The 26,235-nt window shown below is 39.1% G+C and overlaps 1 protein-coding gene across 1 annotated transcript; it reads right to left on the bottom strand.

Annotated features, from left to right (window-relative positions):
- Nucleotides 1-234: 234 nt before the first annotated feature.
- Nucleotides 235-25,981, bottom strand: AZI2 (5-azacytidine induced 2). The gene is made up of 8 exons (XM_075418976.1): nucleotides 25,813-25,981; nucleotides 15,898-16,127; nucleotides 13,330-13,455; nucleotides 12,908-13,007; nucleotides 11,032-11,180; nucleotides 9,032-9,093; nucleotides 5,501-5,616; nucleotides 235-2,628 (listed from the first exon to the last, which is right to left on the bottom strand). Exons 2-8 carry the CDS (start codon nucleotides 16,120-16,122, stop codon nucleotides 2,240-2,242), a joined length of 1,167 nt encoding a protein of 388 aa, XP_075275091.1. The 5' UTR covers nucleotides 16,123-16,127; nucleotides 25,813-25,981; the 3' UTR covers nucleotides 235-2,239.
- Between the last annotated feature and the right edge of the window lie 254 nt (nucleotides 25,982-26,235).

Here is a 26,235-nt window from a genome sequence, read left to right as displayed (position 1 = left end):
CACCGTAACTTACGGTAACCAAGTCCTCCGGGTTTCAACATCCCAAGGGAATACTTTTCCCAGAATCCACTGAAGCAGTCCACAGAGATGTATGGTTGTTTTCTGAATGGAGGAGGATGAACCTCAAACTTACACTCTTTGTATTTGGAATGACACTTATATACAATCAAGAAATTAACACTAAGTAAAAAATTTTGTGCCAAATGCTACAAGGATATTTGTAAGTGAAACCAATTTCAAACAAAAATAAATTTATTTAAAATCTTACACAGTAGAATTCCTTCATTGCACAAATCAAAGTTGATGTCTGTTGGATAATACATTGCTTAATAAAAAACCTCTGTAATGTTGAGGTGGGGAACCCCCAAAAGTAAGCTACATTAGAACTAGGATACCATATAGCTTATGCAGCCACATGAGAAATGTTTTCTGCTGCTTGTTATTACACAGGTAGTTGGTTCTATCAGCTAAAGCCCAGCAACTTGGATTTGTTTTATGCATATTGGGTTTTGTTCTATTACTTTCCAAGAGATTGTACTCCCCTGAGTCAGCTGTGTTCACTGGTCAGAATAAATTCCAGCATCTGACACCATTTCCATTAATCACAGACAAGCCAGTATACGTGAGCAAGATAACAGAAAGCTAAAAACAGTATCTGGTGAATGGGAAACATTATTTATGTATGCTGTTCACTAATACAGTAGAAGGTATCTGGAAGGCATTTTTTCAACTCTGACAGACAAACTGAAAGAGGAGATCATGGGCATCCCATGAAGTACTTACTCCGCGAGGAAGGAAGTGTCTGGAACCACACAGCTCCTGTAACACCTCGGTAACACTTTTACAGCCAATCACGACTACAGCTATGCTACAGTCATAGCTTCCCCGTGTATTTGCAAGCAATTTTAAGATAATTTGCTACTGAACAGCTGTGAAATTAATTTTTATTACACTGATCTTAAGCTGGACCTGTGAAGTTGGACACTTCACCCACCCACACAGCTGCAAATAACATTTAACATTAAAGATCTTCCCACCCATTACAAGTTAGGTATCATGGATCTAAAGTACAAAGCATTTTTCTTCAACAAATTGAGCAGTCAAGGCATTTCACTTAAACCTGTTGTTTTGAGCCAGATATGAAGAAGAGCAATGAAAAAAAAAAATACAATAAATTGTATTTGTCCAAAACCAGTTCTTTGCCTAAAGGGGATGTGGGGTGGGGAAAGTACTTAGACACCCATAATCTGCAAAGCAGGCAGCTGCAATTCAAATAACTCTAGTTCTTGTTGGCATATGAAGGTATAAAAATACTTGTTATGTATGTCAACAATGCTACAACACTGAGTTCGATTAAATTAAGGCTTTGTTTCTTTAATAAAAGCTCGTAGCTTTCATCACCATGCCAAGAGAAAGTCAAGGTTCTGGTGCTGTGAGAAGCAGGCACAGTGGGGTAACGGCAGTGCCAGCAGGACGACTCGGGGGCGCGCACCGCTGTGCGCAGAACTGCGTGAGCTTCCCGCTGCACGAACTGAGGGAAACGGGCTGAACATCCCCGATTCACAGCGTTCAGCAGCATTACTTACGATCCTTTATAGGTCACAGTAAGGCCCCAAATGGTGCAAGCTAAACAGGATAGTCTAGGAGGGAGTTTTCTCTTGCCACTACCGAATATAAATCAAGATTTTCACACACACACAAAAAAATCTCACCTTTCTTGGTTAAAAATTGCATAAAAATGCACTTCTAAACCAAAGGAATCAGAAAGGTAGTTGAGAGGAGGAAGGGAGAGATAATCCAATTCTTCATTTTATGTCTTACTCTGGAAAAAAACACTGCCAAAAAATAAGCTCAGAGCTACTACAGGTTTTAACACAGGATACCAAGTATTTTCTTGATAACATACAAATAGCAAACAAATACAGAACTGGATTATTTTGTTTTATTCCAAGAACTCACGTTTCAGTGTAATCTTTTGCAAATGTATGCCTTTTGCAGTACAAGACTATCCAGGCCTCATGCTAGAGTTCCTTATATTTACATTATACCAGCACAGCTTTAACTTCAAGGAATTTGCTTCTGATTTACAGCAGAGGAAGACTAGGCTTTCTGTTTCAGAACTAGGATTAAAAATAAAGAACATTTCAGGCAATTTGTCTTCTCTCTTTAAAAGTTCAAACATTAAGGTGCCTATTCAGAATCATTCTAAAAATGCCTCAGTTCATTCTAAAAAAAATGTTTAACTCTTGTGCAGACAGTTTTGATTACACCGATCCAGGTAATCTGCTGGACAGTTTAACAAAGTCGTTTTATTTTTCATTTCCCAAAACACATTCTCATTAGGCTTCGGAGGACTTGGGAACACCCAGGAATTATCTTCCAGAGAGCTCTTTCCATAAGAATGGTGTTCCTGAAACATTTTGCCATCAGCTGGAGTGGGTCTCTCATCTGTCCATGCTTGTAGAGTCACCCTTTCAGAGGGGATTTTTACATCTCTTGGCAGAGGAGAGGACACAGCATTGCAGAGGACTTTATCATTTTGTGAGAGTTTTTTATAGGCTACCCCAGATGTCAGATTCGGCTTTGAAATGTTCAAGTCAACGCACTGTACTGGTGCAGTAGAGGCAGCTGAAGAAAGAAGATAAAGACGACTTTAAAGTTATATCAGCTAATGCATTTCTCGTATACTCCAAATATAGTACCATACAGCAGGTATGTTAAACCCAGTGTTTTCACGTGACAAATTTTCAGGCCGTATCTTACTTCAGTAACTACTTTAGAGGTACGAACTGAACGTACGAATCTCCTCAGTCTGATTTTGCAAGAGATCCTGAAACCGCCACGTCTGAAATACACCCAACGCTACAGAAACCTCCCGGTTCCCACCTGAACACAAACGAACTGATGACTTTTTGACAAGACTGGGACGAATGCTGAAACAGAGAGGATTTGCATGCACTTGGAGACATCAACAAGATTCAGAACACTGCTTACACAGAGCATGCTTCTCCCTACTCTGCTGATTCTTCCAACAAGTTGTGTTCTCAGGCTGCCAAGAACCTGAATTCTCACTGTCCGTGGAGCAGCGAGAGGGAAATGCGTGGCATTCACAGGCTCTCTGTGCGCCACTGTTGTTTGACTCCTGAAAGTACAGTGATGGACTGCAACGTTCAGCCGTCTGAAATTCCAGGGGAGTTTTAAACCATGCTAGGAAGGGGAGGATTTTGAAACAAAACAGACATCTTCCTGAAATGAAAGAGCTGCACCTTCAACACACATTTCGCAACAGACTGCCAAATACAGCCAGGTCATTTATTGTAGTGATAATTTACATAAACATGTAATGGGAGTAGACTAATGATTCCTGCAGTTAAAGAAATGCACATCTTGCAGACAGTTTTCTGGAACAGCTATGAATCTTGAGTATGAACGGTGATTTCTAACTTTAGTGCTTCGGGGACAGAAAGAGGAGCCAGTATGTTGGGTCAAAGAATGCAACTTCCATTTGTCACCATAAATTAAGAGGCGGTACCCAATTTGCAAATACATCAGCCAGAAGCACCTTCCAGTAGCACAGGCATCAGAAAGAACTGCATGAGGCCTCTTCTGCTGACCACTGTAAGAAGCAATTTCAGGTCTACAGACCTTTAGAAGTTCCAGAAAAATGGAATCCACTGAAAATGCATTGAAAATGTAAAAGAACTCCCATAAGCAGACACACATTTGTTGAAAACGCCCCCATACGTAAGTGATAGCTCAGGAGAATCTGCATGTTAAGTGATATTGTTAACATCATACACACCGCAACAAATACACTGCGTTCTGCAGACTTTACACACCTCTTACAGCGGCAACTAGTTCGCATATGGTAAAATAGCTAGTGCTCCGGGTATAGGAAGTGGAAGTTTTAAGTCAGTTCTATCCATATTTTGTGTAAGCCAAGATTTTTCTATAAATGTAAGTACAGATATATCTGCATTGCATTCATAAGTGTGGCTGACAAGCAAGGTAAACAAACAAACAACCCAACCCGTTTTCGTTTCTGCCGAACCTGTCCACTCTTGCATACTTCTGAAAAATTACTTAAAAAAGCCTATAGAGCAAAAGGCAAAACTATCCACTGTTTCCCAATCAATCAATAATATCTTTTATAGCTGTGGATGTACAACTGCATTAGCAATTGCAGAAAAATAAGACTGTTCACCAGCAGGAGAAGAGAAAAATCAGTACTTGCGTAGTGGCACGATAGGTAACTCCAAAATAAAAATAAGGACATTATTTTGTTCTTTGTAACAAAGCTACATGATAACATCATCTGATACATGATCACATCAAACCTCGACAGACTTCAGGATTAAAACCTCATTCACTTCCTAGTTTCTCTGCTGAAGTTATTTGACAAAGGTGTCTTGGAATTGTAGGAACACGAACTCACCTGGTAGCAATATGACCCAGTCTACAAAACGTGGTGATAGTTCATCAGCCAAGTAGCCGAGAGCGATCATTAATCACTGCTGGCCACAGAAAAACGCAGTGAGTGACCTGGGGGTGAACCCTACCGTTACCTCACCGAGCCAATCAAAGCTGTTCAGAAACAAAATGTCTTGATCTTGTACTGGACAGGGAAACCAGAGACTGTCACCAAAATATCGTAACCAAGTTCACTGTCTTTCACCGGCATCTTCTGTATTCCAAACCCACCAAATACCACAACTGAAGTGAGCGGAAAGCAAAGGAAACAAACACGGCGACAAACAGTCAGACTGACAGTCTGGCCCCACTGGAGTAAGAACGCTCTCTCGTAAAGTGTTTGGCTTGAGAGAAATGTATGTATGAAACAGAACCACCACCTGACCAGCTGCTCACAGAAATTATACATACTTCATGAGGAAATTATTTTCTCCTTAATTATTTGCAATGTAGCAGCAGAAATAAGGCAGCTTTGCAGCCTCAGTATCTGACAATCAGAAAATGTCATCTTGTGTAGCATTTTGCTAGAAAAGACAACTTTTCCAAATGCCAACATACAGAAAAATGCAACCATAAAGGAATTTCAGTCTAATGATTAAAGTCTGGTTTTAAAATGTTGCCAAATTAATACTTCATGTATGCTGTACTGGGAAAATAAGACTGGGTTTGCAAAAAGATTCCCCCCCTCCCCCAGTATGAAGTAGTTGTGGTAAAAGGTCAAATACAAGTAAACTTAACACCTCAGCCTTGTGCACATAAGCAACACTTGACTGAGAAAAAAGCCACAAGGGGAACAGAATACAGTACTGAAGAAAAAACACATCAGCAACACCTTTATGTGTGAAGTTGACCAGTATGAGACAGAAGCAAAAGCAGAAAATGGGTAGGCTGGAACCATAATATAGTCTAGCTTATCAACTTCAATTGATGAGATTCTGATAAGATATGATAGCTACTTGCTTTTTAAAACAGCTCAGCCTGAATCAACGGTTTGTGTTTGTGAGGTCTGTTACTGCAAACACTGACTTGCCTTTCTTGGTCGCTGTTGGACTTGCTTTCAGTTTCCGCAGAATCTCAGCTTGCATGTCGGTCACTAGACGCAAATTGGACATTTCTCTCTTCAGTTCCCAATATGCTTGTTGCACACTTTAAAAACAAACATTTTTTAAAAGTTCAGTAATTACCACCTCTAAAGTACCCTCATGCCTATTAACACGCTTATCAAGCATTAACTGTTAATAAATCATTTTTGACACGTACACTGCCAATTGCATTAGAGTACCATAACTGAAATATGAATTGAGCAGTAATTATCTTAAACTGATGGACCTTCATATATTTTGACTCTTCATATTACAATATAAAATGCATTACATACTAACATACTAGATGATATAATTTCAGGTTCCCCAAACGGAAAGAAATATAAAGCATATTCTCAAATTTCATTAGTTGAAACTAACCATCTCACCATAAAATTAGTAATCTCCACGGAATACTTTTTAAAAAAATATATTAAATGGAAACTAGACTACAAACAAGGTAGACTATTAACTTTGAATGGCTTCTGATAAATGACCACACACACCATCATTTTCCAATCCTAGTAATGTTAATTGATCATAGCTTTAAATAGTCAATCAAAATCAGTATTTGGGTCTTTACACCATTCATTTTGCTAAAATGAATTTGGACTACATACCCGAGATCCAAACTGAGCACCCCCACACAGACCAAACTAAAATATAAAACACACTGTTTCATATTCATCTGATTTATGTTGCTATACTGCCTTATCAGACAGTGTAAAAAATAGCGACCCAGTTCATTCTCTGATAAGACAGAGTAACACAACAAACATGTTTAGCAACAGCAGCACTGTACCAACATTGAAGTTTCAAGTTATTAGCCTGTAAGAAAATCAAGAAAAAAAAAAAAAAAAAAAAAAAAAATCACAAAAGTCAGCATCACCATATGTTTCTTGGTACAATTTTGAGCAAAGGCTCACTGAACTCCACATTTATGTTGAATAATAATTAACTTGGTGTTCAAACACATAAGGATACAGTTACTTCAACTTAAACACGAAACAATGATTTAATGTGTTTTGGTTTTTTTTTTAATACTTAGTATTTTACCAAAACACACATTTATTGAGGACAAGTATCATGGATGAGAGTTTTCAGAATATTTCTTTCTTCTTCACTGTATTCAGCTAAAAGATGTTTATTTGAAAACAGTTCAGTACCTCCAACTATTGTTGAGATTACTAAGAACCATTAAGCTATATAAGAACTATATTTTCAAACATGCATATATACAGGTTTCTATCACTCCAAAATATCAATTTAGGATCGCTCCTGCATGAAATTTATCAGACATGAACGTGTTCAAAAGCACTCTGAGAAGCAGCTATTAATCTGTTCTGCAAGTTAATGCTGAAAGAGTTCCCTTCAAACAAAGAAATTAAACTTTCTTCCATACACAGAAGTATTTCACCAGAATACAAAAGTTCAGATGCAAAAACTCTGTTAAAGAACAGAGAAAGCTGATCATTTAACAGGTAATGTACTAGGTATTGGCAATTCTGGCAGACAAAGTTAAAATGTTCAGAACTGGTATTTCAAGAAGTTCAGCTAAACTGGTGGCCTTTTTACTGCAGAATCCATTTGGTGCTCTGAACTTTTAAGAGATGACAATTTTAAAATTCAGTTGATGTGGCAACCACATTTCATTTATTCACGTGTTTTTTGTCTCAAAAATACGATCAAACTTTAGTTATATCAAAACAGAACTCCAGTATGTCCAATATCTAAATAAATTTATATATAGAAGTGGAAAATGTAAGAACAGGTTGGTGTCTGCCACCAACCAGAAGGAAAGCACTTAGATAAATTTTGTAACGTGCATTTAGTGCTTTTAAAAAGCATCTTGCAAAGGGATGCACGTACCAGAATTCCACTTAAATCACACATAACATTTTAAATGGTTTTGTGGATACTGACCTAGAATCCCATTGCAAAGCCTAATTTTCAAGGAATGTGCAACTGAAAACCAAGGATTCCATGTGCTTGGAAGTTTATCCTATACTGCCTTCTAACGTGCAATGTAAGCCTTGAATATGATAGCCTATCCAAACATACAGCAAAGTAGATTTGCAAACCAAGAGTTTAAAAGTCAGACTGCAGGCTGCTGACAAATGCGAAATAATTACTTCCCAAAAAGTTAACTAACTGCAAATGCCTCCGTCTCCCATAAACAGCAGGACTGCTTGCTACACCAAATGTTTCACATAGGAGGGTTTGAGTGGTTTTCCCACCTGTTTTTGGCTAGGCTTGCACATTCAGTACACATTGCACAGTCATTATTTCTGTCATATTACAATAAACACTATACTGTACATATGCTAATTCAGATGGTTGCCACCTGAACGTCACTTTGCAGCATAAATCTGCTCTGGAAGATCAAAGCGGTAACTGCTTTACCTTGATATAACACCTTTTATCAGGCGTGTAAGACTGACTACGAAGCTCCAGCAGAAACCACAAGAAAAAGTGTTAGCTAGCTAGCTATCCAGTCAAGGTGAAAGGTGAAAGTGTAATTTGTGTACAGTGCGTATAATATTATCATCGTTACACCAGAGAACATATTGAAAAGAAGTATCTGTGCTGTTCTCTTTCAGTGACTGACTTCCTTTCCCATCTCCTGAACAGCCAAGTGAGCAGTAAGGTATTGCCTTAAACAACCTCTCATTACGAAGGACCACTCTTCCCTCTTGTGGAAAATCGTGTAAGTACACAAATAGGCATAACTGAGCATAAGAGGTGCTCTTAGTATTTCATTTCTGCAAGACAGAGCACTGGGAATTTTCAGGCATTCATGAATCATATTTTGCATAAAGAATTAAAGGAAATATATACTTTCTAATACAGCACACATACTCAAGACAGGATAATACAGGAGTTTACATCATAAGCACAATTATTATTTGAATGGATGCAAAATGAGAAAAAATGCTTTCTGATATGTTTGTCTGGAAAATTGCTATTTCTTTTTGCATAGGTCACACAATGGCCTCTCAATATTAAAAAAATCCTTTAAAATGTCTTGTAGCAGAAATATTATTGCCCTGTGCTAAGTAAGAATGTACGTTCCAAGACTAAGCAAGAGATTTGAAGCCATCGCCTATGCAAATACAGAAACCTTCCCATATGCAGAGTGAAGATATTCTATAGCTGGGATGAGACTTGGGAATTTATCTACCACCTCCTCAAGTCAACTAATTATGAAAAAGATGATTTTTAAATCCAAGATAATTTAACTTTCATTTTCTGTACAACAATCTGAAGATGTAAATGTTTTCTTATCATCATCCTGGACTAGCAAGATAACAAAGAAAAAAAAATTTACAATGATCTTGCTAAATCAGTACCTAGACTTGAAATTAGATTATGTAATTTGAAATAACACATTTGAACAGACTGAAAGAATATTTACTTGTTCAAATAACTGTCCCTTAGTAAACTAAAAATAAAACATGAAAGCCACTTGATTTTCATACCTCTGGATGTCTTGCCTTTGAAAGAGGTCTCCCTTTAATGGATTTCCATCTGGAGCCTGGTCCTGCATAAGAGATTGAGGGGGAGATAAAGAAGGAATGAACATATGGTGGCAGATCTTCTATCTGAAAATACTGCACTGAAACTACAAGTTCGCTAATATTAAAATTCAGAATCAAAGTACTCTTCATTTGTGCTGGCTGCAGTGGTTTCCAAAATGGCCATAGAGACTTCTACTAAGAATTTCCACTTTAAAATGCTTAAATTACCCACTTCTACGAAAGCATTGCTCAGCCACCACCATACGCTCCCTCTTCTCTCTTTTTTTATAAGAACTGAGGTCTCAGAATTTGTGATTCTTTGAAAAGCAAAATTAAAAAAAGGCTTTTGACTTCTATTAAAAAAAAACAGTAATCAGTTTTCTCTTGTTCTTTCCCTGCCCCAGTATATAAAGATCTTTAAATTAAACTGTTTCAGTACAGATTTATTTCCACAAATTAATTCCAGACACAAGTGAGAACAACCATGGACAGCACAGGAAGTTAAAGCCCCTCACATGCCTCCCAGGTGATGAGCTTTATCCCCCCCCAGTGGGAAAAACACAGGGGAAACCTGAGACAAGACAATCGATGCACCTAAGCCTGTCCCTGCAAGCTAGGAGTGTGGCATGACAGCAGCAGGTCTGTGGAGACACACTCGGTGCTGAGAACCCAGCACCCCAAATACGTACACTCTGAGGGCAGCGGGAGAGGAGGACATGACTTCAGGCCAGCTCTAGCCTGGTCCTGAATGCCCAGGAGAGGTTGGGGTGCATCTTAGTTTAATCCAAAAAGAATCCAGTCCCCATACTCCAGACTGCTCTGGAGTGATTAGGAGACTTGCGTCAAAAGTACATTCCTGTAGTAATGTAAACGTCCCCATAAGAAAATGTGCCAAAGAAACAGTCCCAAATTAAACCAAATCCTGTTTGCAGGCAGGATGATGGCCATAGATGATGAATTCTCTCTGTGAGTCTTACATACCCTGACTATTGACTCACTCAAATACTGTGGGAATCAAGACTACATAATCAGAATTATTAATGACCATAAAGAACCTAAAATACTCTGCCTCTTCAAACAATCACATTTAAATCTTTTAAAACTACTGTGTAACTTCAGTGACTGCAGAGTCCTAGAGTCTGCCACTGTACCCTTCAAAGGTAAGATGTGAAGTAGTAAGCATGCACTAGACAAATTATTTTTTTAAATAAACTTAATGCATTTAATTACTGTTAAGCTATCTTAATTTTCTTTTTGAGATCCTAACAACATCTGCATTACGCAGCAAGTCCCTCAAAACACACCCTTGCCCCGCAAATGGCAGGGATGGGCACCAGAAGAGGTACCCTCCTGACAAGCTTCAGGCAAGTGCCCTGAAGAAAAGTGCTAGAACTCATTAAAGTTCATGACATCTTTTAACCTAAGCATTCCACTGTTATTTAAAGAAGCGACAGAAGGAAAATAAAAGGAGAGACCACGTTTTGCCCAAAGTTTCTAAGTAGTCCAGCCAAAACAAGTACCAACCTAAACCACTTTGATGTGAATGGCTACTAGTAAGAAATCATAAAGCTTTCTTTTCTGTTGTTAAATGGGCAATGGCTTGGCAATCTCACCTATGTAGAATCACACAGTATCTTGAGTTGGAAGGGACCCATAAGGATCATTGAGTTCAACTTCCTGCTCCTCACAGGACTACCTGAAACTAAACCTTATGACTAAGCGCATTGTTCAGACGCTCCTTGAACTCTGACAGGCTTGATGCCATGACCACTTCCCTGGGGAGTCTGTTACTATTTCCAATAAACAAGACAGCCAATGAGAATATTTAAGGTTAATTTTACTAAGATGTTCATCTTTCACTCAATTATATACTTTATCTCTCTTTGTTTACCCTTTACTTTGCTTGAACGTGGGATTTAAAATAATCTATTAATACAAAAATTCCTTAAAAATAAAGGTACCTTCTGCTTGGATTTTTGCAACTCTTGTCTGAGACTGTTGCACTCTTGCTTGAGCTTTTCTAGATCCTGTTCCAGACTATGCACTTTCAGGTCGCTGCTCAGCTTCTCTATTTCCCAGCTGGACTGAGTACAATTCAGATTTTTCATCACTATACAGCAGACAAGCAAGACAATCAGATTTCAATCTCAGTTTGAGGAACGTAACTCAATATGTAAGGTTTCACTTCAACCAGCCCATGCTCTTCAAAAACATTATCCTGTACGTTCTGTAGAAACTGCAGTCTATGACAACAGAGAAACAGTAACAGTGGTAAAGTTGTTGGCAGAGTAGTCGTCTATTTACTGAGTTTCAAGTACAGAGACCTACTTTCCAGGAATACACTGGAGATTTTACATAAAGAAAAAGGAAGTAACAGCATTAAAAGGCACTGGAAATACAAAAATCAGTCAATGGCAAACATGCATGATATCTACACCAACTTGCATACTTCTTACATGCTTTGAAAACATGAGCCTCTTCCCCCTCAGATTTATATCGTTACATAATTTAACACAAGTTTTAATTAAGTTTAATATCAAGAAGTTCCAAACAGAACAAGAAAAGACACAATCAAAACAAAAGGGTAAAGCCTATAAGTTATATGTCTTCTTATTAAACAGAACAAATTCACACGGTGGGTAGTAAGAAGCAACCTAAGAAAATTTCAGCATCAAAACAGTAGTAGGACACCAGTTAAAAAGCAAGAAAAGAAAGCACATGGCAGGAGGAAAACTTCTAAGTTTTCAACTGCATGGTACACTCACTTCCAGATTTAACAGTTTAAACTGTAGCTCAGGCTACACTGATTTTTCTTAATAAGGTACTTTGAGTCCACTTATGAGTACAACTGATTACTAAACAAGGCTTGAAATCACCACATTTTCAAAGTTCTCCCTATAAACTCTGCACTTCTCCTTAAACCATGAGTTCCTCAGCAATGATACTACTCCTACATGTGGTTTGTTCTTCTAGGTTTAAAAACTTCTGCAGCTGAAGTACTGCATTATATGCTTGAGATCCTCTTGGAACATAATCCAGTTCAAGCACAGCAATACTTACAAGTACCCTTCAAATGACTGCATTTGTGCAGAATCTGAAGTCCAGTCCATAGCTGTAACTTTACACAGATAGCATTTTCTTGTTACTATATTAATAAAGATTGAGTTTTTTCTTCCACAGTGTTTTATTTCGTGTACCTATCATTTACATAGAACTCTTTACAACAGCCGTAATGGAAGCTTAATTTAGGCTTTTCAAATTGCTGGGGCACACTGTGGGTTTCTCCTTCCTCTTTCCACCAGGCTCTCTACAAACATCTACCTTTCCTCATCTCCCAGCCCTTTAAGCAACTGCTGTCAACTGCAGCTATTGCTATACAACATCCTCTTGTACCTGTCATATCCCAACAGTGAGACAAAGCAATATACTGGCTCATCTGCAGGTACCAGAGGAAATGGTATCGACTGGGTAGCGTTTGACACTTGAAATGGTACGCACCTGCACCACACTGAGGAAAAGGTGGTGAGGTCCAGAGATTTACATGACTAGCCTATTAAACTGTCATATTGTGCACATTTCTCATATTATTAAATAATCTACAGTGGAAGAACACAACAGCCTCAGATCTTTACCATGGTTCTCCTTGCCTACAATAACCTAACACGCACATCACCGTTTAAAAGAATGATCACACACACAAGCTCGAAGTACCTCACTGCAGTATATGCCCCTCCTACCTAGCCACTCTACAGGGTTAAACCTCTTCATGCCCTGAGATCATAATATAACCACTAAGACTAGCCAACATACATTAAGATGAAGTAACCAAATGCATACCTTGTTGAGTTTCCACTTCAGTTCTTAGCTGCAAAAGCTCTACTTCTTTAGACTGCAACTGTTCATTCAAGGTTTTCAAGGATTCCGCACTTTCTTTCACCTATTTTCAGGGGGGAGAAAAACCCAAATCCATTTGTGAAGCTTTTTTCTATCATGTCTGACAATTCAACTTTTTAAAAAAAACAAAACAAAACAAGAAAAATATTGCTTTGATTTTTATTAGCATTAGTCTAGCCCAGTAATAAAATTTAGATACTTAAAATTATTATTCCTACATGAAGTATGGTCATGTACATTAAAAACCTAAAGGAGTGATAAGCACCACAGATCTTCAGCAAATAAAATTCATCCTACAGTAAATATTTACTAACTATGCAGTATTTACATAACATGCATTTAAGTCACTACATAAAAAGGCATACCACTTTATCCAGTTTGCTTTTCAGATTATCTCGGTCAATGCATGCCTCTCGGTAGGCTTGGTATGCCTTATTTACTTGTTCACGTCCAACTGAACTGCATTCCTCTTCCAGTCGGGAGCCAAGCAGCTGAAAGTTTAACAGAGATGAGAAATAAGCAAGTTTTTTATGTTACATTGAGAACTGCAAAATTTAAAAAGTGCAATAGTACAGCCTGCAACATTAAACTAACAGCACTTTTTTTTTTTTTTTTTAGTTTAGAAAATAAATTAACCAAATACATTGATATGGACCAAAATTTTTTACCGAAGTGCAACAAAGGTCATCTACAAATTCTGCTATCTCTAACCATACTTAAGGCTCACTAGTTTACTTCTATGAGTATTTAAAAAACATCCACAAGTCATGATTACTCACACTGACAATCCCTTAAATGTATTTTTTCCAGGCTCTGAAGATGTACAAACTGCTTTTTGGAAAAAGAGTTTTAAGCATACAAGGACACAACACACAGAAAATTCAGAAGAAACTGAACATAAGTTTTTTAATGACTCATAATTTAAACAAAGATTATTTTTCAGTATATTTATGTAAGAAAAGCCAAAGCAGAATTATTTTGCAAGTAACTATGAAATTCCAGGTCACCATTATCTCATTACCTGCCAAGACAGAAGACAAGCAAGAGGGAATAAGCACTACCAACTAGATTGTCAGAAAGAGGCGAACAAAGTTAAAATATGTTCTATGATACAATTCTATGATAATCAGTATTTTCAATAAGACAGCATGAAGAGAAGTCTTACATCAGCCTACATCTGTTCACATAGAAAGTTCTTGTTTTGATAAAGGATTGCATTATCCTTTTCGTTGTTTATCCTGCACACTTGCTTTAAATTATTGAGGCATTTAAACACATTCAGTGTACCTACTGTAGATATTTGCAACAGACCTATTTATGGTTTTTTAAAAATTAAGAGCCACACACAAAAAAATTGTAAAAATCAAAGAGGTGACAGTTATGTATCTACCTTAAGTATCTCCTTTTAGGTGTTTGCTCAAAAGAAAGTATGGGAAAGCAACCCATAAAGATAGGAAGCGTCTGCCCCTTGCTTTTTGTATTGACCCTCAAAGTATGTGCACTACTCATTTTAAGTTTCGTCCTTTACATTTTCCTCCCACAAATAAAGCCATTCAGACAGAACCAAACTTTCTGGAAGTTTCCATACACTTTGAAATTTAAAACTCAAGAGGGGTAACTCCCCATGTATTTTTTTTTTACCATACAGGTATACTAGCCATTAACAAAGACTGAAAGTTCTGTTACTTAACAGTCTAAGCCTTCTCAATGCCGATCTCTCATATAAACATTTTTATGGTACTCAGGTACTAAAACAAAAGTTTTCTCTACGGATAGCAAAGTATCACGTTCAAGATACTTAATACAAACCAGGCCAAACTAAGAGACACAAGACAAAAAAGGACTGGCAAGCCCAAGTCCTGTTTATTGTAAAAGATGTTACACTCGGCATGGTTCAGAGAATATTCAGTCTAGAGCTCTACTCCTATCCCCATCACCCCCACAGGACCTTCTATAAAGAAAGTGCTGAGAAAGTTTTGCGTTTTGACAGAAAGTCAATCCTGCCAAACTAGTCACCAAGAATTCCCAAATAAGTGTGTCAAAATTGTACCAAGCTCTTCACTCTAATGCCACAAAATAATACATGCTTTGTACGCTTCTAAGAGTCCGTAGCACATATTTAGGACCGAGTCCTAATAAACATCTCAGCTCTAATGCTAGGATCTGTCTTTCCATCTCATATTAGTAATAACGCAATCAAAGTCAAGACGTTCAGCAGTACACAGACACTCACTGCTGAATGATGGATATACGTTTAACAATAGTATTCTTTACTCGGGGAGAAAAGTGTGCGCCATGGTCAATTTTTAGCTTGAATGAACTTCGTTAGACTAAGACCATGAGAAACTACATATAAAACAAATTCCTAGATTCCTCTGTTTTAGAATCACTACATCAAAAATAGCCAGCCAACACCTTTATGTTAAGCGCTGTAACTTTGTATTTCATGTTTGAGACTGCCATTAGCTAGACCTAACCAGCTATTCTTAACAACCAATTTTTCCTTACCATTTCAGTATGCCGAGCACAAGAGATTCTTCTGATAGACAGTCCCTGGATTCTGACAGCTTATACACTTGACACCTCACTACTCAACAATACTAAGTCTCATGTGCCCACGTTAATCAACGCCATAATAACGATCCAATGCAACTACACGTCTTTTTCAATCAAAGCCAGTGTCTTTGCAGGGCACTACTGCACTGCATCATCACATACGTGCCCAGCAAGCATCACAAATCCCAGTATGATGTAACCAAACTACCAGAGGAACAAACTGTGTTTCACTTAAATAAAACATTTTCTCAAAACTTTTAAACTTGGAAATTATTTGAAGTACATATTTTAAATACTTAACCATCTGCTCCGCTATCCAGCTAGGAGCAAAAAAAGTAGCTGCTACCAGAACCTGGTAAATCGGCTTTTTTTCTTACCTTCTCTTCTAGAATTCTCACTCTTTTTTTTAAGAAGGAGTTCTCCTTCTCCGTCTCCTTTAGTCGTTTCTTGATATCTTCATATGCAGTGACAAGTGCGAAATGTGAGGCAACAGACTCATCTCCACTGTAAGATGAAACAGGAATCTCCCCATCTCTCTTATGACCGTTGTCTGCTTTTTCATGGTTCAAAATACAGATGTCATCCTCCACCATCTCCTCCATGACAGCTGTTAAAAAAAACAGATATGAGTGCAAAATTTTCACGAAACCAAATTCATCAAGAGTCTCGAGTCTGAAAACCTTCCAAAATAACACTGCAGGGTGTTTCTGTCTCAGTATGACAAGACTGAATGATTAGGAAATATCTTAATCCTGCAGAAAAATCCTGAAATCTGTTTTACATTGAAAATACGCTTGTTAGAAAAGAAGCATCTTTCACTGTTACTTGCTAAAAATATTTTGAGTATGCATCAGATTTATGAACCCCTAAATTCATTTTTATTAAGACTTAACACCATCCTAGAATTTGGCTGGTACCAAATGTTTGAACTCCAAAGGAATATCGTATCAGAGTTTTTGCAAGCCAGTGCTGAGCAGTGAAAGAGATTATACTTGCAAGAAATCAACCAACTGTTGTAGTTCCTGAGCACAAGTGCTTCATTCCTGAATGCAAATATTTATACTTTCCCCAAACTTTAAAATGGAATCTTAAGGTACACTTGCATCAGTGCCTAAAGAGGCTGCAGGAGTAGCTGTTCTTTACTTGGCCACAGCAGAAAACATCCTGCTGAACAACAGTTACGGTAATTCTTGACTGCAAACAGGGTGAGAATGAAAACATACTCAATAACATGATCTGCCTCAACATGCATGGAGAAAACTGACAATAATCTGACCGCAAGAGAACTACCACCCTAAAATACTACGCAAATCCACCTGAATGCCAAATGCACAGTAACCATTAGATTGAGTTTTCATTACAACACATTTAATTTAGGCACAGCAAAACATTCACTAAGAAAATAGCACCTTTAAAAAACTCCATATACTTTCTTGAACTCCAGGCCTTAAGTGAAAAGCCCCAACCGCATTTTCCTTAATGTTACTAGTTTCCAGGAACAAGTTCAAGGGTCTGATTTAAACCCCCCTCAAAAAAACCCCAAACCAACCTAACAAAAAAAGACACCGCTCATGCTTATTTAGTTATGAAGATAAAGATTCCTTGCATTTATATGCAATACTAAGAAATGCTATACTGTATCTGAACACTTCCCCCCCCCCCCCAAAAAAAAAACCAAAAACCACTGATGCTGCTTCTACCAGAAATATATTTTGGTTTTATTTTTTCCCCTTGAACAAACCCTCAGGCTCCTGATGATCAACTAACGAACCAACAGGAATGCTGGAATGAAAGAAATGAGCATAATGAAAACAGTTTTTATTGTAGGAAAAAGCTATCTCAGCAGAACGTTGAAGAAAAGACAAGCATCAGTGGGGGAAAAACCCACAGCCACAAGCGCTGCCTCTACTGTGTATTTGCTATTTAGATTTAAACAAGACTTGCATTTGGTTAGCGATACTAAGAGGTAAAGCGATCAGCTGCCCTGGAGCTTATCTGTGCGGCCAAATTTCTCTCACGGTGCCAGCAATGGGAAAGCCACACGGACGGCAGCATTACGAAGAGCTGCAGCACAGCCACAGCTGAGCAATGGTGCTGTTACCGCATTTGTCTCAATTTGCTCCAAGCCAGTCAGAAAACATGATAAAAAACTGTGACAGCTCATTTATACTAAATAGACAGCAATGGAGTTGCAACAGTGAAAAAAGACAAGAAAACTACAAACCAAAACTGAAGTCTTTTTAATGGTTATCTTCAGAGGGCGAACAGATGCTTTGTGTACCATTTGACGTATACTAACAAAACAGGTAGCCTAAGCTTTGCTTGCCTGTTGCTCTCCTCATACTTAAATAGAAAGAGCCTTGCAAAAAAGGTTTGCTTCCTTTTCATTGCCAGAACAGTATCACTCCATGTGCAAGGTGACCTTGACAAACAGCACAACATCATTCTAACTGCATTAACCGACTGAAGGAATTGCTTGTTTTGCCTTCTAAGATGAGCATAACATGCCAGCTTTTCCTCCCCCGTTTTACCAAGGGTCCTGCAATTCTTCTCACCCATCTCATCAAATTCCAAGAGCTTGCCTTCTCAAGGCAACACATCTCCTTTTCTCTGAACACTAGACTCAAATGTCATTACAGAACTGTCACAGCTTATCATTACCTCTTGAAGAAAGCAGCAGACTGTGTGACCTTGTACATAAAACACATCTTTATCCCCACACTTTCTACAGCTCCTAAACCTGAGCATCATACATTCCCTATTTCTTGCACGCATCAGTCCCACCAGGAGATGGCCATAAGGGAAAACAGCAGACAACATCAGAAGATGAGACCCTATTTATTCTGTATTTCGCTAACTAAAACTTACTGCCTTTTTGAGCTTCCAAAAGGGCAAGACCTTCCAAAGAAGACTCAGCATACACAAATATTATTTTATAAATTCAGGTACACACTTAACCTGCAACTACTAAGGGGATTGGTTACACTAACATTTTTTTTTACTTGAAAGATCTCATTTAGTTTACAGGATTATTCAACTCCAGTTTTCTCAGGCTGCTCTCTAAGCCAGCACTGGATGCTATTTAGAAGACAAGCACGTAATTTCACACAATTCAAAGGGGCTTGTAATACACATTTCTCTAAATTTCTACACACAAGATAAGCATTTCAGAAAGATCCTATATACACATTTTTGACTAATCTTATTGCAACTAAGTGATGACAAACTGTCTATAAAACTAAAGTCTACTTCTCCTGAGAGACAGGTGCCCAAGTAAGACACCTTCCTCTTGGCTCATCCCTGTAAAGAGCAGATCTGATGATGCAACACTTTGGAGGTTAAAGTGGCAACACACGTTACACAGGCTTCAATGAAGTATGTAGGATATTCAGAAGGAATTGTGCGGTTCTTAAACTTTTTGCTTCAATTCATAAAAATAAAATTATCACGAAACGTGCTTCTCTGTACTGGAAGCTCAACAGCCTGTTAAGTAGTGAAAAATCACCACAATATTCACACTGTATATACTTTATTTTTTATCTCTCATTATCTTTATAACATAAAGTATTAATAATATACACACACTGTATTACACTGCTACAACCACAAAAAAGTGCAGTCACTTCAGCTTTCAAGAAACACAATTCAAGTCATCACTGTCATCACGCACAAAAACATGGAAACAAAACCAAGACTTCAGGCTGACATCACTCTCAAATAAAAAGACAGATTTACATAAACTGAAATTTAAATGCCACTGAACATCAATTAAGTCAGAATTTTAGAGTATCACACGAAGGAAATATAATAATATTTACATTACTCTAAGTTTAGCATAAGATCACTTCAAAAAGCCACAGCGTAGACACTCGTAAAACAAAAAGCTGTTGGTATTTTGAGATCTTCCCCTACCTCTTAAAGGACATTTCTGCTTTTGGAAAAGAACACTAGTCTTGAAACTGAAAGCACCTTCACAAAATAAACAAGCCACAACGATTTCTAAGAGATTTCATGATGCTACTGTCAGTCAATCTGAAAGGAAAAGTCTTTACATATTTTATTCTAAATAGTTCCTCATTTTCTCCCATAATAGTTATTCTACAAAAACCGCATAAATTTTTTTTAAAAAATGCAACAAGTCTGTAGAAGAGGAAAAAAAATACAAAAAAATGCATTTATCAAATCTCAGGTATAAGTTGATACAAAGTAATCTTAATAGTTAACTTATCAGTAAACACCAGTCTGTTGCCTGTGCTCACTGAATATTCCTTGCATTGCATATTTCAAAAAGTTTCAAATCTCACAGTCTATAGAACTATACGATAGACATTTCCTAAGAAAAAAAGTGCTATGACTTCTGTATTGGATAGGTGCATGATGACCCAAAAGTAAGTTATAATATACACACCACTAACTGTAGTATACATTAGATGAGCATCAGTAAAAAGTCACATTAGAAAAATTAGAGCAGTGTTGCTGAATGTAACTAAAAAAATTACTACAACATAAAAAAGAAAACAAAAAACTCTGAACAGTTTATCTCTATACTGCAAAAAACTTTCTGAAGTTCTTCCAAAAGAAAAAAACAGTTACTTCTCCAGCAGCTGCTAAGCCTGTATTAAAAGGCCAGTAAAAGATATAAGCTCATACAAGAATAAAACCTGGCCGTTAAACAGTGCAAGATCAGCAGTTCTATAAAGGTCATGGTGAAATACACAGTTCACCCAGCTCTCTGTTGTGCCGTCAAGAAAAAGAAAAAAAAACAAAAAAACAAACATAACAGAGAAAGCATGCTCACGAATACTTCTACCTCCGTAAGAAGCCCTCTCATGATATGAAAGCGATAGACACAAACCCTTAGAAGACAAAACCTTACAAAATGGGGCTATACCTGCAAGAAATCCCTGACTACAGCTGCAGCTTTTAACTTTACTCTTTAAGAACAGGAATCACAATTTAGTTTCTCAAGTAGTATATTGCATCATTTAAAAAATATGAACTGTAACCAACAATCAAAGAAGTGCTTTCTGACACAATATATGCACTGGATTTATTCTACAAGTTATGACTCCACAAATCTGGCAGTCCCAGAAGGGCTTGCAGGATGGCTTATAGAGTCCAGCCACGGACCTCCGCCCGTGTTTTATTCTGTTTGGCTTCTCCAGTTCCAAGCTACGCTTGTATGCGGTGCTGCAAACACCCCAGAGCTGTCACTCCGAAGCACATGAGTGAATTTTGATCTCTCTGGAGCTGCAATTCATGAGATAATCTGTACTGGAGTTACCAGTTCAAGCGAAAGATTTTCCACTAAAATATTTAAAGTAACATATGGACAAGTGAATGTCTATGAACACAACTGATGTCCATCTCAGCCTACTTAACACAAGCTTTACACTCCCACTTACCACACATCCCATCCCAAGAAAGGTCTCCCTAATACTTTTGCCTGTGACAAAGAAACGTGTTACATGTATAATCTTTTTTTAGAATGATGTGCACATGAAACAGCCTATTTAAAAGGACTTAACTCTTTACTCCCAAAAATAGATACATTAAATAAATAGTATTAGTGTTTGTATTAAATAATTAAGGCTTAAAAAAAAACCCCAAACAACCCGAATACACTGTTGACAGGATGTCATATTAAGTTCTAGCAGGAGTAATTACATCCACTGTTTATAAGCACACAAGTTTGAAGAGATGGCACCACTGAAGTTACACATACTGTACAAAAGAGTGGTTTCCAGAAATCAGTTCTGTTCTTCACTGACGCTTAATGTAAGTTATAGAACAGCTTTGACTTAATATATTAAGTATCTTGAGACTAAGAATGTTTTGCCATTTCTTACTAATGCTTGGCAGAAATATAGCTTTTCTCTTCATAGAGCTTTAGAAATATTAGTCATTAACACCATGGGAGGTAGTTAAATATAAAACACATTTTACATACGATGAATACAGGATGCAGAGGCTGCAATAGCAAACAGACCACTGCACCAACAGATCTCCGTAGTTTGAAATGCTAGTCTTATTCCTGGATCAGGAGTAGAGAGAGTAAAAGCAGGATTACATTAATTTTTTTCCCCCACTATCGAGCAGATTCCCATCGTGCCCCATCTTTTGATTTGAAAGAGAATAGAATGGTTTTCAAAGTATTTCCAAAAGTCAAATTCTAAGATGGTATGTTCCTGATCTTTTTTCAAGGCTACTGAGAGTCTGAATCATTTATTTCGTTTACCTTCCAGACTTGAGGATAGTAAGTGTAATTTTTGTACTGGTTTACCTTGCCTTACATAGAAGGGTGTATATATGCATGTAGACATAAAAATAAAACATTGAATTCAAGAAATGCCTTTGATCCACAGGAATCCTGAACAAGCGTGTTGCATCCCTCACTAATTTCAGAAAAGTTGTACTGCTTTTTTTTTTCTTGTTTAAAAGACATTCCAGCACAATAACGAAAACTACAGAATTCCTGCAGTCAGCATCCAAAACTCCACACTGTACATGGAGTATATGACACATGATGCTAAAACAAGCAAGACATCCAGTCTCTTTAAGCATCTATCATTTTGCATCTCTCCCTCTGAAATCTTAGGTTCTCTTTGATTTCAGTCTGTTCTACAGAGAGATATCACTTTTTACAGATAACTGCTCCCTTTTTAGAGCAAAAAATCTGCATACACGCATCTCAGTAGCTGCTAGCTTTGGCCACTGCTTATCTTCCATATGTGGACTTTGTCCACAACCCCACAGCACTCCCTGACTCCATGTGTACAAGCGCACAGCCCTGCCGCCTCAGCAGAACACGTCAGCACATCAGCTAAACCAGACCTCCAAATCGCTTTCATTTTGCAGCCTTCAGGAAATAGAAAGTTACTGTCTCTAAGCTCACAAACCAGATCGCTGCAGTTAATCTATCGCGAACATCTGGGTAAGCTGGAGGAGCCAAGCAAAAGCTTCTTAGGTACAACAGGCAATTTTTTTTCAATCTCTAGCTTTTTACAATAGGTAATCTACTCTCACAAGAACTAGAAAAATACCAAAAAGCCCATTTTATGACAGTGGTGCCTGACAAATTTTACTTTCTTTGAACAGTTTCATACTCCAGTATCTTCATTGCCAATTTGCAAATCCCATGCATCCTCAACGTAATTTGTTCAATTTGCCTCTCTGTGGGTGCTGTCACACAAGCACTTTCCCTGACAACCATCAGAAAATAGGGGGGACACCAAAAGCTGGAGTCAATTAAATATTGTCTTCTCAGCATCATATAATACTGTTTATTAAACTATTAAATCTAATCTTGAAACTAATTATAAGAAATACTGCCAAAGAAACACAAGTAGGAGCAAGACGGCTTCTGGTTGTTAAACCTTTCTAGCACCAAATTTAAGTATCTTCAAAGGTTACTGAAAAACCCATATATTCTCATGCTAACCCTGATTATCATTTTACAGACTTTTTTTTGGTGTCATCCTTCCCATTTCAAAATGTTTATAAAGAACAGCTACTTATGAAAATGAAGAGCGTTTGTTTTGGGCTTTTTAAAATCTTCTTTTGTAAAACAAACAGTAGGTCCTACCTCCCATCAGTAAGTTTCCTCCCACTCAACTGAACTGTCAGATTAACTAACGTAAAATAACTTCACAAGTTCAGTGATGAGGTATTATGAAAGCCTTGTATAATGGCATTAATTTTTAATTCAACTGGAAACACACCTCACGTGTTACAGCTATTTATAGGCAAGTTAAACTGAGACGCGCTGATAGCCCTTGGTCATCCCGTAATTCACTAACGTCACAGGTGGAGGTTTTCAAGACATGACTGGGCAGAGTAGATAATCTCATCTAGGTTCCCTTTTCCACAAAAGGCTGGACCAGATGATCTTTCCAGGTCCTTTCCAACCTGGGCTGTTCTATGATTCTACATTCAGCTTTACATTTCATTATTTCAGACAAGCCTGGTCATCTGAACCCAAAGTTCCTGTTTAACTGGATAACTTTGAATGTTCAAGTCACGCTTCACTTCCCTTCTCAAACTTCATTTCTCCTCTCCAAATGTATTGTCAAATTTTAGTAGCGTCTACCTTCTACACACTACGAACTCCACATAAAAATATTATATATTCATGTAAAACAATAGTTAATTAATTCAATTACAGTATAAACATACACCAAAAACAAGACTGATTGCAAAGCTGATTGTGGATAAATCACATACTTGTGATGTTTCTAAAAGTCCCACCTCAGCAGAACCCACCACTGATTTCTACCAAGCTAGTTACTAGCCTCACTCCTGTATTAATCCTGTCATCACCACTTTAACAAACTGGATCTCGTTGCCACTGTAACTTTTATTGAGTATGGACTGTCTACCAAGACTTCCTCTGTTAAGAAAATACCTGTGAAAGAATGAAAACATATATCAAAAGGTAAATCCATACTGCATTTTATCCGATTTACTTCTACCTTTTTGCTTATTTTCTTCAAAATCTGTTCTGAAGAAGTCAGATATCGATAGCACGTGCAGTGACCAGTCTGCACTTTCTCCGGGGCAGTTTTCACTTTACTAAGCAGACATCCCACATTTAACATTTTCCAGTCATAACGCACAATCTCCAATTCAATACATCCATTGATACCACAAGAACAAATGTTACTGGACTTGCAACTTCATGTACAGTTCTTCCAACAATGAGATGAAGTCATTTGGTTTCTCCACCCTGAGTATACTAAATACAGTTTGTTCATGTATTTGACCTGATAATTTTCACACTTTCCCCCTCTTTTAACCGCCTTATAGAAAACAGAGACATACTGAAAACCAAATCAGAGTATTTGCTGAAATATAGGCTATCTTAAAATTATCTCTAATTTATTACCCTTCTTTGCTGCACAAAGATGTCACTTCATTCCCTTTGCTCTTTTAAGGAACTTGCTACTATTTAATTTTCATTGTAAAACATAACCTAGCTAGTATTCTGGCAATTATCACTTTATACTTTTCTGAACTGTAAACTGTAGCATACAAGGACTGAAAAATTATTTTTCATAAAGTAGTTTCAGAAAAAAATGGGGGGGTGTTTGGGGAGGAGGCTGCTAAAATCCTCACAGAATCTGATCTTGGTTCACTCAATCAGTGTCTTCTACCTTCTGACTCCACACAGAGTTGCTAGCTCAAAAATCGTGCTTAGAATTTGGGAAGATAGTCTCCTACTTCAGTTACAGTGCAATCACCTGAAAAACACTTCTACCACAAGTTGTTTTATAAAATATCGATTACTCAAGGAACAAAATGTAGTAGTAATCTTAGATTTCTTTTGGCGTCTTCAACAAAAATTCCAGGACACATGTGCTAACAGATAACTGGTATTATTAGCAGCAGTAGCATCTGATCACACACCAATATGCAGGAAATTAAGTGTTTCCCACAGTCCCATCATGTTTCTCAGCTCTGTCTCAGAAGAGCACACGACCTTTGGAGCTCAGCGCAGACTTGACTGCTATGACCAGAATCCTCCCCTCACTCCGCTTGTTCCAGAGCTGGCTTCCCGTCTGCTGGTTTTACTGCAAGCACACAGAGGGTGAGGCATCGCGGAAACGAAGGGATTCCTCGATACACGCGAAACCTCCTGCAGCCGCTCACTGGAACAGCTTAAAGCCCAGCCCACTCTCACCCGTACGCTGCTGGGGACGGCTCTGTTGAAGGAGATCAGGGAAATTTCCCTGCCAGGTGAAAACCCCAGGATTCACAGCTGTTATTTCTCAAAAGCTGGAAGCGTCACTAGCATACAGGACTATCCCAACACTGGTCTGCACTCCCTCTTCCGAACCAGCGCGGCCTGCAGCACCCGCGTTCCGGTCCGCTCTGGTACTTCAGCCCGCTTCTGCCGCCACACCTCCCGCCGATAACGCTACTTTATTCATCGTTTCCTCTGCCAGACGCCGCCCGCACGAGCGCACCGACTGCTGCCGCAAGAACTCACCCGGCTCTTCAGCTTCTCGGCCGGTTTTACCTCCCGCCCGAGACCCGCTCCCGAGGAGCTACCAGCGCTCCCGAACCACGCTCCCCGGCCCCCGACGGGGCTGCCCCCGGCGCCCCGCCCTCGGCACCGACCCCGCTTCCAGAAGCGAAACTGAAAGATCGGGCCCGAGGCGCCTCCGTCCCCAGCGGGAACCGCTCTTGTTCCACCGGGCAGCGGGACACGGAGCTCCCCAGCCCCGGCGGGCACCCCCGCGACGGGCAGGCCGCGGCCACCCACCGGCCCCTCCGCCCCCCCCAAGACCAACCTCTCCGGGCCCGGCCGGGACCGGGCGGTCAGCAACGGGCGGTCACCTCGGCGGAGACGCAGCGCCAGCCGCGGCGATCTCCGCTCGGGCCCCCTCGAACTCCCATCGCCCTGGTACCGGCCTCCGCCGCCGCGGGGAACTCCCGGGCCGCCAGCCCCGCCCCCCGCCCTTCCAGGAAGTCAACAAGCGCCCCACGTGACGCGGACCTCCGTCCCTCTCCCCCTCCAACGGGCGCTCGCGGCTCCCGGAAGGAGAGAGGCGGCCCCGCCCCCTGGCCGGGGAGGGCGGCCGGACGTATACGAATCCCGGCGTGCAAGCGGGCGTGAAGCCCCGCCCCCGGCGGCCGGCTCCGGCTGGCTCCGCCCGGCGAGGGGGTGTTCCTCGGGCAGGGGCTCTGCTTTCGAGAGGGAAGCGTGGCGGCTC

Source organism: Opisthocomus hoazin, chromosome 4 (genome assembly GCF_030867145.1).
Source record: "Opisthocomus hoazin isolate bOpiHoa1 chromosome 4, bOpiHoa1.hap1, whole genome shotgun sequence".
Lineage (NCBI taxonomy): Eukaryota > Metazoa > Chordata > Aves > Opisthocomiformes > Opisthocomidae > Opisthocomus > Opisthocomus hoazin.
The sequence above is the reverse complement of the archived record's forward strand: the minus strand, read 5'-3'. Positions and strand labels throughout refer to the sequence as shown.

Coding starts and splice junctions, on each gene's coding strand:
- AZI2 (XM_075418976.1), bottom strand. CDS start 16,122: ATGGAGGAGATGGTGGAGGATGACATCTGTATTTTGAACCATGAAAAA. Junction 13,456..15,897: donor TGAGAATTCTAGAAGAGAAG/GTAAGAAAAAAA, acceptor TTAAACTTTCAG/CTGCTTGGCTCCCGACTGGA. Junction 2,629..5,500: donor TCCAACAGCGACCAAGAAAG/GCAAGTCAGTGT, acceptor TTCTTTCTTCAG/CTGCCTCTACTGCACCAGTA.